Source organism: Lygodium microphyllum, chromosome 18 (assembly GCF_053477565.2).
Source record: "Lygodium microphyllum isolate KBCC chromosome 18, Lygodium_microphyllum_v1.1.10, whole genome shotgun sequence".
Taxonomy (NCBI): Eukaryota; Viridiplantae; Streptophyta; class Polypodiopsida; order Schizaeales; family Lygodiaceae; genus Lygodium; species Lygodium microphyllum.
In genome coordinates this window covers 128,737,363-128,751,619 of record NC_141152.1, presented here as the reverse complement: position 1 = coordinate 128,751,619, position 14,257 = coordinate 128,737,363, and the positions used below count along the sequence as shown (strand labels likewise).

At 38.8% G+C, this 14,257-nt stretch overlaps 1 protein-coding gene across 1 annotated transcript in view; it reads left to right on the top strand.

Moving 5' to 3' along the window:
- Positions 1–5,131, top strand: part of LOC148021369 (SEC12-like protein 2) — a 51,195-nt gene extending 46,064 nt beyond the window's left edge. The window contains exons 2-10 of the mRNA XM_087699228.1: positions 2,109–2,203; positions 2,347–2,497; positions 2,596–2,687; positions 2,767–2,866; positions 2,946–3,018; positions 3,923–4,043; positions 4,479–4,595; positions 4,673–4,740; positions 4,848–5,131. Coding sequence (XP_087555354.1) covers positions 2,109–2,203; positions 2,347–2,497; positions 2,596–2,687; positions 2,767–2,866; positions 2,946–3,018; positions 3,923–4,043; positions 4,479–4,595; positions 4,673–4,740; positions 4,848–4,981 — 951 coding nt within the window. The 3' untranslated portion in view covers positions 4,982–5,131. The remainder of the gene's footprint in view (positions 1–2,108; positions 2,204–2,346; positions 2,498–2,595; positions 2,688–2,766; positions 2,867–2,945; positions 3,019–3,922; positions 4,044–4,478; positions 4,596–4,672; positions 4,741–4,847) is intronic.
- The last annotated feature ends 9,126 nt before the right edge of the window (positions 5,132–14,257 follow it).

The window sequence follows — 14,257 nt, the reverse complement described above, 5'->3', positions numbered from 1 at the left end:
CTATGGTATCTGATTTTGTAATTCTTGTACTTTATGTTGAGGACATGGTTGTCAGTGGGACAAGTGCTAGTCAAATTGTAGCATTTAAGGCTGATTTGTCGTAGACCTTTGCTGTGACAGATCTTGCTCTACTTTAGTATCACTTGGGTATCCAATTTGCTACCACTGAGGGGGGTATCATCATGACATTACTTCTGATGATGGTAGTAGATCTTTTGACACTACTTTATATTAGTAGGTGGTTGGATGCTTGATTTATTTATGTTACACGAGGCCCGATCTTCAGTTTGCTGTTTTCTAGCTGAGCAAGTTCATGCACAATCCTTCAGTACTTCATTGACAGGTAGTGAAGTGTGTCTTTTGATATCTTAAAGACACCGAGGATCTCGGCCTTTTCTACAAGGCTCCTAGGATCTTGGCCTTTTCTACAAGGCTGATTCTTCACTTCTTTGCATGGACATTCAGATAGTGATTGGCTTGGATGTTTAGATTCTTGAGTCTCTCACAGTGGCAATTGCTTCTTCTTGGGTACATGTCTTGTTTCTTGGCTTAGCAAGAAAAAAATTACAGTTGCTACTTCCGTTTGAGAGGTTGAATACAGAACAACATTGTCGAGAGACTTGTTGTGTGGCCAAGAAGACACCGGGTCTTAGACTGAAAGTTCAGCTTAGGAAGAGACAGATTTCACTGTTTGAAGAAGAGAAGAGAAGAGGGATTAGATTTCACAAGTGTAGACAAATACATTGAAAGCATGTCTATAACATCCTTGCAGTCCAAAGAAGAGTCTGCATCTAACATAAATAAGCATATGTTTCAGCTTTGAAGGCTTATGTAGAGCATAATCCAAGCTATGAACAGTCGTGTGTTACAATATCAGCCCTGTTTTTGTTTGTGGACAGCTCTCATGCTCCAGAACAGTCACGTATGTTCTCTTGTATAAGATTAGGCCTGTTTGTGTTTATGGATAGCTCTCATGTCCAAGAACAATCCTGTATGTTCTCTTGTATGAAATCAGCCCTGTTTGTGTTTATGGACAGCTCTCACGTTCTTGTACAAAATCAGCCCAGTTTGTGTTAATGGACAGCTCTCATGTTCAAAAAAAATCCTGTACATTCTTTTGTATCAAATCAGCCTTGTTTGTCTTTATGGATAGCCCTTATGTTAAGAACAGTCTTGTTCATCCCCTTGTATCAGTTCAGTTTATAACAATTCAGCCCTTCACGAATCAATTCAGCCCTCTTGCTTCAAGCAGTAACATTTCCAAAACTTCAACTGAGTAACAAGAGATTGACTAAGGGCTAGGTGGATCAATATGACATCTTGCCCAAACTAGGTGCCTACAATGCTTAGTCTATCTAGATCTATGACTTTGTGAAACCTTTGGCACTCTTATGTGTCCAGACTCCAAACTTGTCCACGTGGGCCAAGTGCAGTGGGAATATGTATGCAGCAACAGCCAATTTTTACTTATGTTTCCGGATTTTCAGACCCAAAAGGCTGCCATTTGCAATCCCAACTGGAGATGATTTGTAGAAGAACTTGCAAAAGGCCAGCAAAACACATCCAAAGTGAACCAGAAAACTGTAGTTACATGTGAGACAGAGACCACACAATTTACAGGTTGTGTGTGAGTTGTGTGGGCCACTTTGAGAGTACTGAGCAGGAAGAAGAGCTGCTGATATCATTGTTGAAACAACCAAAGGCATACACAAAGTATGTGAGTTGTGAAACATGTGCTTCCATAAGTGTTTATGCACTTTGGTTCTGCAAGAGCAATCTTTAGTAGTTTTTACAGCATAGTTTCAGGGGTATATTTGCACTTATTAATAACCTTATAGCAGTGCCAAACAAGGGCATTTAGCTATGCCATTCATGACTGGATAAAGTGTGCACATCCTGGATAAGGCAAAAATCTCCACAATGTTTTTATTTTGAGCTTCTATTTCATTGTAGGTAACTGGTTGCAAAACACAATTATAAAATCATAATCAAGCATTCAATCAGCCATTGTGAGAATCACCATTTTACATTGAAATGAAAGCTTCGGGTTCCCTTGGTATATTGAAATCTCTAGATATGATCTTTTCTAATGTGAAGTTGACTAGTAGGTTCATGTACTCTCCACTGAAGATGATCCACCCTATAGAATGGCAGTTCATCCAACTGGACATGGTATTGCATGTTCCTTCACAAGGAGTTGCAGGTACATTTTCCAAGTTGCAAGACTGATCTACTTATTCAAATAATCCTTTGGATGTTCATTAATGTATGCAACACTGATCTACTTATTCAAGTAATCCTTTGGATGTTCATAAACGTATGCAAAACTTTTTGTCTAATCTGCAGGCTCTTTGAAATGGTTAGAGAGGTGGGCTCCTCCATTGAGGGAATGAAGTTGGAGCCTGCAAACAAAACTTTGTCCCAACTGCAAGATGTGGGGCAACAGAGATGTCTTGTATTCAGTGCAGATGGCACTCGCTTTGCTGCGGGTGGCGATGTGAGCTGAATCATTGCACTAAGCTTGTTATTCTCCAGTGATTTCTTATGTTTCAGTTCATACAGAGACTCAAACAAATGAGCTTCTGTGGCAAATAGGATGGACATTTGCGGGTTTTTGAATGGCCAAGCCTAAGAATTTTGCTTGATCAGCCAGAGGCACACAAATCTATCAGAGATGTTGATTTCAGGTGAACAGCGTGTCTTCCGATAGCTTAACAGGCATTGGGATCTATTGAATGTTCTTCTGTAACTTATATAATGTTGCAGTTTGGATGCTGCATTCCTGGCATCAAGTGGTGGATCTGGTCCTTGTCGGATATGGGATTTGTCAACTTCAGCTCCTGTTGTTTCACTTTCATTGGATCAGGTAAGTAGCTTGTTATTTGGAGTGACTCCTGCTTAGAAAGCATGATTCGTTGTCAAGTAAAAACTTGAACATCTTGCAGACAGGGGATTTGGGATTTTGTAGATTTTCAAGAGATGGCACAAATCCACTTTTGTTTTTGACAGTGAAGGAAGGTATGCCATCACTAATATCAAAATGTACCTCAAGTTTTACGATGTTTAAAGGAACCCAAATAGAATCCAAGGTTGGGGTTTTTTCCTTCTTTCTGAATAAGTCTGAATGGTAAATGGAACTCGTGTTAATATCACATTTGGAGTGAAGTTTTCCAGATTCACCTGTCATACAGCTAGTTGTGTCAGATGTCCAGAAAGTGATCTCAGTGATAGTTATAGAAACAAACATATGACATGCATATTTTATCACAAAAATACAAGTCAAAACTAAGGCTTCTTCGAGTGATATGTCTCCTGAGAAACCATGGAGAATGGTTGCAGCTTCACATTATTTGTATGGCATAGCACAAGTGACAAGTTCTTAAGAGGCTTATTGAGCCATATAGGGAATCAATCATGTTGGTTTGGCTCTGAAAGTTCAGCATATAAACTTTCATTGGCATCTTCAAAAGAATGGTTTAAAGTGAACAACTGTACCTATAACTGCATACACATTATAAAGTGACTCCACTAATTGAATTACTAAATCGTATACACCTTATATGGGTAACATGCTCTTACATCACCTTTATAGAAATATTACTTGATGCATATTGTAGTCCTTAACACACTATTCAGTTTTCTTCGCCTGTAAAAGATGTAGGAAAGACTTCTTATGCTATTATCAAGAAAAAATACATTATCGCTGATGTGATAAACAAAATCTATCAGGAAGCTTGTGCTATCCATGTTGCAGGGACTTTTTAGCTAGGTCTTTAAATGGAGGCTGTCTGGTTAATAACATGCTTGTTTACCCTTAGACAGAGGGAATAGAGTAACTACACACTATCAGTATGTCTCATTTTGTGCCTTGTTGAGTACTACGGTGATATTCACATGGTTCGTTCATTGGTTTTCTGTACAGGGGATAAGGGCTGTATTGCAATCTGGAATACAAATACTTGGAAGAAAGTAGGGATAAAGAAGTTTCAAGAAAGTCCTATTTCGGCATTTGCCATGTCATATGATGGAAAATTCCTTGCCATGTAATCCTTTATCCCTTTAATTCTTGCTGGTTTTGTTCGTTATAATGATTTTAGTTGGTGCTCTGCTTGATTTGGTAATAGCTTGGTTAGTATCTTCAATATGTTAACAAGCTGGTGTTCTTAAAGTGTTATCTTGGTTCAAATTTGGTTATTCTTTGGTTCTGTTTTTACAATCATCTGCTGTATGAATCTATTTCAATTGGTCAAGAATTAAGTTATTTCAAAAGTATCATCAAAGGATGATGGTATAAAGGGCCTTTTATTCTAGTTTTACTCGTCATGTGAGCAACTTTGTGTATTGCGACTATCTGGTTGTGTCCAGGTAAGGCTTTAGGCTAGTTCTGTGCTAGTTGACAGATTGGTTGCTGGTCTGACTTTACTACACTTGGAAGGTGGAGGGCAACAGAATTTACTCAATTCAATGTGGATTGGCAGAGGAAGCACAGAAGGTGACATTTCAATAATATCAGTTGGCAAGATGACCCTTCATCAACGAGTAAAAAGAGCTCATATGATTTTTGTCACATCCATGGAATTTTCTCGAGATTGCAGGTCAGGTTCTGGTAAGTCTGATCCATTTTAGGTTGTTTAGCTGATGGTTTTTGACAAATAATTTTCTTCTATTGCAGAGCCCTGCTTTCTGTATCAGCTGATTCTAGTGCGAGAGTTACAGCCATTGAGGAGGTCAAACCAGAAGGTGAGTCTGCTTGATGATTCGTTATTCCTTCAGTAAACATGCTTGTCTTCTCTCCTCATGTATTTGTTGTTTTAAAAACACACTGACTCAATGGTTCTGCTTGACAGCTGGAAGGAAACCCATGCTCATCTTTATATTGATTGTGATTCTACTGGTTCTGTACATGGCCAAAAACTTTCTCTGGGATGGGCCACGAGAGATCCTCAATATGGTTGTATCTCAATCTAATTTTACTGAGTGATTACAAGAATCTGGCTGGAGTAGGCATTTTCTAATGCCTGGTTTCTATTCATTTGGATGGCCAGGAATCCATTTTCCTCTATCTTCACTTCATGGGCTTCCTGTATGCACGATGTGATTGAGCTGGCAAAATTCTCACTTTGTGCACAAAGTCTATGCCTATGAGTTTCTGTCCAATAATGTGGACTTTTTAGTTCAATAATGTGCAGAAAGTTTATGCCAATGCTTTTCTGTTGGATAATGTGGACTTTGTGTGTTTTGTGCGGTCATATGCTTGTTTCTGCAAATGGGATGTTGATTTATTCTTCCTCATTAGTTGATCAGAAGTGAGTGAGAGCAGGAGCTTCAAAGTTTCAAGTGACCTGTCTGCATGCCTCACATGCAGAATTTATAACTAGTGCAAAGAAAGTTGTTAAAATATTTGAAATTTCAAAATGGCCTGCCTATAAATAGGGAAAGGGCTTTAGTGAAAATAAGAAAGGAGGTGGGGGGAGAGAGAAAGAAGAAAGAAAGAAATATCTATTGACATCCTTTGGAGGCCAAAATTGACCTGTAGAACAAATCAAATTATTCATTTCTCCACTTTGGGGCATCATTGCTATGTGGGCACATAATAGTAACAAGGAAATATGAAAAAAGTCTCAACTCTAAGCTCTCATGACTCATGAAAGCTTTGATTGCAACATTGGGTTTCACTCCCACAGAGAGAGAGAGAGAGAGAGAGAGAGAGAGAGAGAGAGAGAGAGAGAGAGAGAGAGCACTACTGTTATGGCAAGTGAGTTCCATGGTTTCTGCTATTGTGGTCCTTAGTGAGGTGGGTGCTCCATGGTCGGAGAGAATTCATTCCACCCTTGTTGTACCCACTTCTTGATTCCTCGTGTGATTGTAGCCTCGTGGCTGCTTGGGTTGTCTTATAACCCCCTTTGAGCCTAATTGATTGTTGTGAAGGGCCTTTTGCAAATAAATGCATTTCTTTAATTCAAAACCTGTGAGACGTGTGTGTACATGAGGCCAATGTGGCCTGTGAGATAGTCGAAAGTATGTCCATGTCTAATGCTATCTCGTTAGTAAAGTGGAGATAACAATAAAATAAGTGCCCTAGGAGATGATGCTGAGAATAGGTGTACAATGAGAGAGTGTTAGTACATGCATGTCTAATGTTGTCTTATTAGTAGAATGAAAGATAAGTCTTCGAGATTGTAGGAAGCTTGAAGATATATTTGAAGTTGTATGTGTAGAATGTCCTAAAGCTGTTGGATCATCCCAAGGTTTGTGCATGATTGAGTATGATGTGGTCTCTAACTATTGGATTAATATGATTGGTGGTGAATCTTTGGTGTCTCACAATCATAGCTGTGATTTTACTATAGTACCTCATGGTACTATCCTAATTTGTTGTAGTATATTTACATTTGCATGTGTAGTGCGTCTCAAGCTCTCGGTCATAGATTTGGCAAAAATCTTATCCTTTGGTCGGGCAGTGAATCCATCATCGGAGGTACAAGAGGCGACTCTAGAATTCCATCCTTGATCTTAGAGGGAGTGGTAGGTGGGCGGGTCCATGTTCTCTATTCCAATCCTAACGATATCAACTTTGATTACCTAGTTCAACTCTGGTTAGTTAAGAGAAAGTGTAAGATAATCAAGATTGTAGTTATATGTTGGAAGGCAATCAATATCTGAGCTATGCAAGCTCAAATAGTCATTTGTGAAAGCCAACAATCCTCTCCCTTTGTTGCTGGTTGTCTAGATGGGGTGAGCACCAATTTGGAGTATTTGTGGTATGGGAGCTCCCATAGTCTTTGCAAAGTCACTCCTTTGAGGAGTGTTTGCATGACTTTAGGCATTGCTCCTAGCTTTACTTTGATGATGGAACGTTGGGAGAAGGGCTTATTCCTATTCATACATGTGATTGTCATGATCAATGGCCTCTCCCAACCATCATAATAGTTGCTCTACTTTGGTCTAATTAGCAAGCTTGCTCGAGCACTATGGTATAAGTTCCATACCTCTACTCAACATAGTAGTGTAGGTGTTCTTGGGTGTTAAAAAACCATAGTTACACCCTCAAGTGCTTCTAATCTTGTATAACCTTGTGCCAAACATGTTTGCGATGCTCCTCTCGATAAAATTTTAGGCTAGAGGAGGTGACTCTTGGATAAACATACTCCCTTAGATGCTTCACTATTTCTTCTCAAGCATAAACTAGTATATACATCTAATCAACCATGATGTTGAACCATTTAAGACTATGGTTTTGGTCTTTTCAAGGGTCACTTTGAGGTCTTTGTATTTGCAAAAGGTTGGCAAAGTATTTAGGTAGTATTGAAGTCCCTTGGGTGAATATGAAATGAGAACAAGGTTAAGGTCATTTGCATACAATAGTAATCAGTACTAGCACCCTTGCTACACTAGCTGTAGCTTCTCCTTAGTCAATGTAATCTAACACCTCATCTAGATATAATCCAAACAAGGGTGAAAGTGATCCTTGTTTCACTCTTATGGTATTGTTAATCCTCTTTGACAGTCCCCTAGGTGCTTGCAAATGGTTTGCCGCAATCTCATGTAGTGCATAAATGTCCCATTTTATATTGTTATAATCCAATATCCTACAATATTTGCATGATGCGTGTATGGGCCATTCTATCGAATGCTTAGAGGAAATCCACAATAATATTTTGCAATATCTGCATGATGCAAGTACAGGACATTCTATCAAATGCTTGGTGAAAATCCACAACATACTAGAAACTTGTCTTGAACTAAGCCATCCTCAATAATGGAGTGTGAGGATATGGTCTAGTGTGGTGTGTCCATGTCTTAAACTTGCATGTCCTTGCACTCTCTTGCCCTACATCTTGACCCACACACTAACTTGATGCTCCAACTTAGATCCATATATCTTGGCCAATGTAGAACCAATCATAATGGTTTCGTAATTCCTAGGGATCACCTCTCTTAAGGAGCAAAATCGTACTATGATTTGACTAGTCCATAAGGAACCCTCACATACTACTTTATTAACTCTACATGCTAGTAGGAGTGTTGATATGTCACAAGCATGTGAGAAATGTTGTGTCACTAGATCGTCTCATACTATGCTCTCCCATTTTGTAATTAATGAATCACATCTTTGACCATTTTTCAAGTGAAGAAAGATCATTATGTTGCCCTATAATCTTGTGGGGGTTTCATGGGTGGTTATTTTGGTGCATCATATAATTGTCTTTCATGTTCAAGCCATCATTTGGAGATGTAATCTGTATGGGGGGTTGTCTCTCATGAAACATCTTCCATGCACTCTTACTCTTGTCCAAAAAGTAGATGGTATATTTCCACCTTTGCTTTTGTCAAGTAGTCTCACGTCCTTATTTTGCACAACACATTTGAAGAGCATCCTTGCTTGACAATGTGCTCAAGTGCCTACACTCATCATCATAACATCTTTGTTGGGGGGCAGTAGAGGGTATAGATCTTCATTGGGGCAACGTGTAATGGGATGCATACTTTGTTGATCTATGTAGGGCATTTCCTAAGTCCCTTGTACATTCCTCCAATAGTATGTTCAAATCCAATGTCTATAAACTAGCCTATATCAAGCTACTATAGATGTGACGTGTCCTTTATAAAGTAATATTTGGTATGTATAGGGAGGCATGATGTTTTATCTCTCATATGTCCAAAAGAGATCACAAAAGTTAAAATAGCATAATTTGCTGCTATGCTAATCAATCTCGTAGTTATCTAAAAGTTTTTGAGTGTTTGTATTGACACTAGTAAGCCTATTAGGTAGTCCATAGTAATTGTCCCTCCCTTGTGATTCCAACATGGAGTGTTTGATTTTAGCCATTGTGAGAGCCCTATTGAAAATGGTTAATTCAAATATACTTCTCAAATCTAGTAGATGTGTCCTTTCCCAATGCTACTATATCTCATAATGTCCTCATAGAGTATATCAAAGGGTGATCCATCTCATGTGGCATAGGCTAAGTTCCTCAGAGTAAGTAACTTATTGCAAAATGAAGATATTTCCTTGCATGTATCTTGACCAATAAGTGTCATGCATCATCATCTCTCTTCATACACAACATGTTTGAGGCCTTCCTAGTATAATATGGTCACACATTTAGAACCCTAGTGCTTCTTGATTTTCTAATTTTTGGTTGAAATGCAATTTCCCACTTGTACCCCCATACAAGTGGTAGTCGGTTGCCTTTGCATTGGTGTGTTTGTGTATATGGCTATATTTACGTTTTAGAAGTTATCCTCAAAAGTAACAAGTATCCAAGCATATGTCTCTATTACAGTTCCATATCAAAATTGTCTCATAGACCTCATGTTGTCATGGTGATCTTTTTTGTGTGATGATGACTTGTCCATCTTTGTAAATAGCCAATCTTTAGTCTTTGTGAGCCTTTAGCACTTTGGGCATGTGTTCTTTGTGATGAGTTATCTGTATTGGGTTAAGGTTCTTGTCTAAATAAATTTCTCACCTTTGAGGGCTCTTTTCTTAGAAAAAAAAGTCTTTTTTCCCCATGTCCCTAAAGCAAAGAATTAAGACCTTTGACCTAGAGTCGCATTTTCCCACGCTCCAAGCACTAGCCATAGCTATCTTTGAAGCCCCAATTTTGTTCACTAAGGACTTAGTAACCTCATGTGGGTTGCCATTCTCCTTTCATCCTACTATCCTACATGTCATACCATAGCTTGTCTCCTTGTCTTTTCTTAGTCTTATTCATCTCCCTAAGAAGAAAGGAAGGAGCCCATATCTATAATCTCAAACTTCTCATTGAGTGCTTGCTTAGTCTACTTCACCATCTAGGTATGGTAACCTATCAAAATGAGATCTTCCACATAAAGCATAAATAGTGCATGCCCTCTAGTTGATGTGTGGACACACAAATTTGGATTTGGAGGCAGATGTAGGATACCCCAACCTGTCTTGAAGGAATGAGTCCTATCTTCTCATTCCAAGTAGGAGAAGCTTGTTTGAGGCCATAGATTGTCTTCTTTAACTTGTATACCTTACCATCTAAGGTAGAAAAGTTAGGATGTTGATTTACATAGATCTCCTCTTTTAAGTCACCAATGTAGATTTCACATCAAATGGGTAAATCGGCCATTTCCTATGGCTGGAAAGGGCAAGCAAGTATTGTCTAAATGATAGCCATACAAGCTAGGGGGGAAAAAGGATCATGGAAGTCAATGCATGGCCTTTGTGCAAAGGCTTTGGCAACCAATTATGCCTTGTGCTTGTCGAGTGTGCCATCAATTGAGATATTTGGTCTTAAAGACTAATTTGACTCCAATAATCTTCCAATGAAAGGGATGAGACACAAGGTAGCAAGTGCAATTCCACTCAATAGACTCCCAACTCTTGCTCCATGGCCTTTTGCCGATGATCAATCTTGTAATGCCTCCTTTATGGAGCTCGGCTCCCTATCTTGCATGGCATGGGTCATGAAACCATAGTTAGTGCTAACAAGCTCGGTGGAATGTGCCTACTTTCTCTGAGATCTCCATGGGCCATCTTGCAGTTGCCATTCCTTTGGAATCCTCTCAATCCCTACATCATGGAGTGTCTCATGAGCTCAAAGAGGAGTAAGGTGATACTCTCCTCATTGCTCCACATTGACCAAAGTCTTCAAAACATCCACTAGTGGGAAATTTGGTGGAGAAGCAATCTTCTCATATTTTGTAGATGGAGCCTCAAGAGGCATAGACTCCATAGGCACTAGCTTTGGTTCCAAACTATCTCCTATGGATATCCAAGAATAGGGTGCACCTTATCACCCTCTACAACTAGAAACTCAACAAATCATACATCTTGGGTCATATAGACATCTCATGAAATGGGATCATAAATCCTCTACCCCTATGACTAAGAGCTGTAGCCAATGAGCAGTTGTATTTTTGGAAGTCGACTTGAACTTATCCCTTTGCTTCATTGGGATGTGAACATAAGCATCACACATGAATACCTTGAAATAAGAAACATCTAGCTTTAGACCAAAATATGTCTTAAAAGGAGTCATACCAGCAATGGCGGATGTGGGTGACAAATTTAGGATATGAACTACAGTGGCTATTGCTTTGGCCTATAGACATTGAGATGTTTGTCGATGCTCCATCATAGTCCAAGTCATCTTGATTACACTACTATTCTTTCACACCAATATGCTATTCTCTTGAGGAGTGATAGTGCTAGCCTACTCTTAACGAATCCCTTAATCTATACATAATCGAGCTAATTCATTGGAGACAAACTCTCCATCCTCATCGGATCTACTAACTTTCATCCTAAATAGTTTTTCTCGAAGATGAGCCAATCCTTAAAGTGAGAGAAAGCTTCCAATTTTAAAGCTAGAAAATATGCATGTCATCTTGTTGTAATTCTCCACAATAAGACCCTCCTTAAGGGAATCCATCTATATAGGTCCAACAACTTTGTAGAAACAAGATCCAAGAGCTCCATTGCTCATCTTGAACCCTCATTGGGAACCACATCTCTATGTTGTTTACCTTGGATGCAAGATACACATGATCGATGGCTCACCCCAATATTTGGCAATCCATGCACAGTCTAATTAGGAGCTGCCTTTAGAAGGTACTTGTAGTTGAGCTGGACAAACTGAGCATGCCATAGCTTATGGGAAGTGGAAAAAAGAGAAGTAAGGGCTAAAGCAATCAAGGCAGAGTAGAATGCAATGAATCTAGGGAGCAACTACAAAAACAAAGTAATTGTGATATCTTCAGAGGTGATCAACTTTCTTGCATCGTGAACCTACATCTATAATTGTTGAAGCTTCTTCACATGTTCACAAATGGAAGTGGACTTGCTCAAGTTCAAAGTCCACATGTGCACCTCCAAAGAAACCCTCTTCATGAGAGTCATCCTATCATAGAACTAATCTAACTCGAGCCATATTTCCTAAGCATTGGTCATATGCTTGATGCGAGCATTTGTGGTTGGTATGCAAGGCAAAAATGAGAATGAGAAAACACAAACATTTAGCTTGTCCTAGTCACAAGCTTTGCCAAAGCATAAGACTCCAAGATGGAAAGCATCATCACTTGCCAAATACGGTAGTTTTCTCCCATCTAGCTTTTGATCCTTTGGAAGAGTGGGTACCATTGGGACCTTACGGTCCATGATAGCTTGGAACTTTACATCAATTTATGAAGACGTAATTGCTTGAGTAACTTGCACAAAAAAATGGGTAGCCCCCTCTTACTCTGAAAAAGAGTTTGTTAAGGCTTCCTTTTCTCACCCCAAACTTGTGTTAACCATTAGAGGCAATTAAAATTTGAAATGTGCCCAAACATGTTCTCCTTCTTGCATAGCAAATCTTGCAAAAAAAAGAGAGGAAAAAAATCACTTTCTTTCACATGGTTCTCTACTTGGTTTAGCCTTTGTTGATGCGCATCCCTTCCACTTACCCTTGAATACTAAAAACACAACCTTGGTGTCATGCAAAAACTTGCTCTTCATATTTTTCCACAATGGATCAACCCTTGAATGCTACTTTGATACCATTGAAACTAGAATTCCTTATCATATAGGGTAGTAATACTTGGCTAAGCACTTAATTAAAACAAACAATAAACGAGCATAAACTAAAACACATACTTTACCTTAACAATCTAGGATATTACACACATTGTTGGCCCCAAAACTAGCACCCCTTGTGGTATTTCTTTAACTTATATTGCCAATGGATTGCGTACAACATGATATTTCACAATCTCCTTTGTTGATAGAAAAACCCCTTGATGTATAAACAATTAGCAAGCAATTTGAGCTAATTGGCCCCTGATTTTCACCCATGACTTGCATAACGGGACTCCACCATTGGCCAAGTGCTGCTCCAAATTCACAATGGATGAGCTGGCATTTGAAATCCCTAACAATTACTTGAATTTTAGGTGCTAATTTCAATGTAAGATGCCCTTGATTGATGGCACAGGTCTCGAGGTAACTGCTAAATCCTAATTTTTGCTTTGTAAATAAGGTTTACAATAAAAACTCCTTTGTTATCCGCCAAATTTGGTTGAGATATTATGAGAATGGTTGATAAATGCTAAGATTTGCTACGAGAATGTGTGAGAGAGCTATAGAGAGAGAAATTCTAGAAATTGACTACTGCCTTGCCTAGATCAACCTCCTTAAGGCTGTCACCTCTGTTGCTTGGAGAGGCCCAAATTGCTATTGCTTGCCTCTAATTGCTGTCACTAGCAGCTCGAAGACTCAATAATGTTGTCACATGCTCTCTTTGGTGTCCTGGATGCTGTCTCCTACCTTCAATTTAGAGGCTAAAATCAGGCCTAAAAACTTATTAGTAGCTCTTCCTCGTTCTCTCTCTTTCCCAAGTTGAATGAATGAAAAGTAGCCTCCACTAGTCTAAAAACGTTTTTCTAAGTTGTATGGGTATTTGTGCCAAGTGACAGCCTTCAAAGCCATTTTTGAGCATTATTCAATCACTAAATTAAAATTAAAATTGATTAAAATTTAAAATTAATTACAATTTATTTAACCTTGCCCAAAATTAAATGTGTCCATCCATAAATAAATCGACTAGGCCATTTGCAATCTAGACTGGTCTCCGACCCCTATTGACTCTCGGATTGGCATTAGTCAATTAATTAATGCATAGTCCCTAGTGTCACCACTACCACTTTTAGTGCCCAATAAACTGATAAAAAATTGATCTTTAAGTTGAGGTAAAAAATCGTGCCAAAGTGATGCAAATTCATAGTTTCACTACTAGGTGAAACCCATACTCATTTGCATACATCTCATAATGACTAGTACATTGAGTAGTGACCTCATGGTAGACATATTGTTAGCATAGTACCTTGGATGCATGTTGAATACATTCGAGATCCACTACATACAAGAGTTGGTTTATAAGAAGAGGAGTGGAAGTGCTACCTCTTTCTTGAACATCAACCAATGATTTGCACCCCTGCTCTGTTGAACCTAAAGAACTGAAGTTGGCTCTAATTGAAAGGTATCTAGGTAAAGTTGCAACAATTGAGGATGGTTTGCCAAGTCATCCTCTTCCATCCAATTTGCATTGATTCATGAATAGTTCTGTAACTTCACTAAATATCTCTTGGAAACTTTATCTTTGATCTTTCTTTCCTTATTATGCCATAGTTTGCTCAGGTACCAAGATCTCATTTAGCTCCTCAACCTCAGGCTAAATTTCAGTAGATACATTCTTTGGCACATCAGCATGAAAAGGCCTCAACAAAGTGACGTGAACGGCATTAT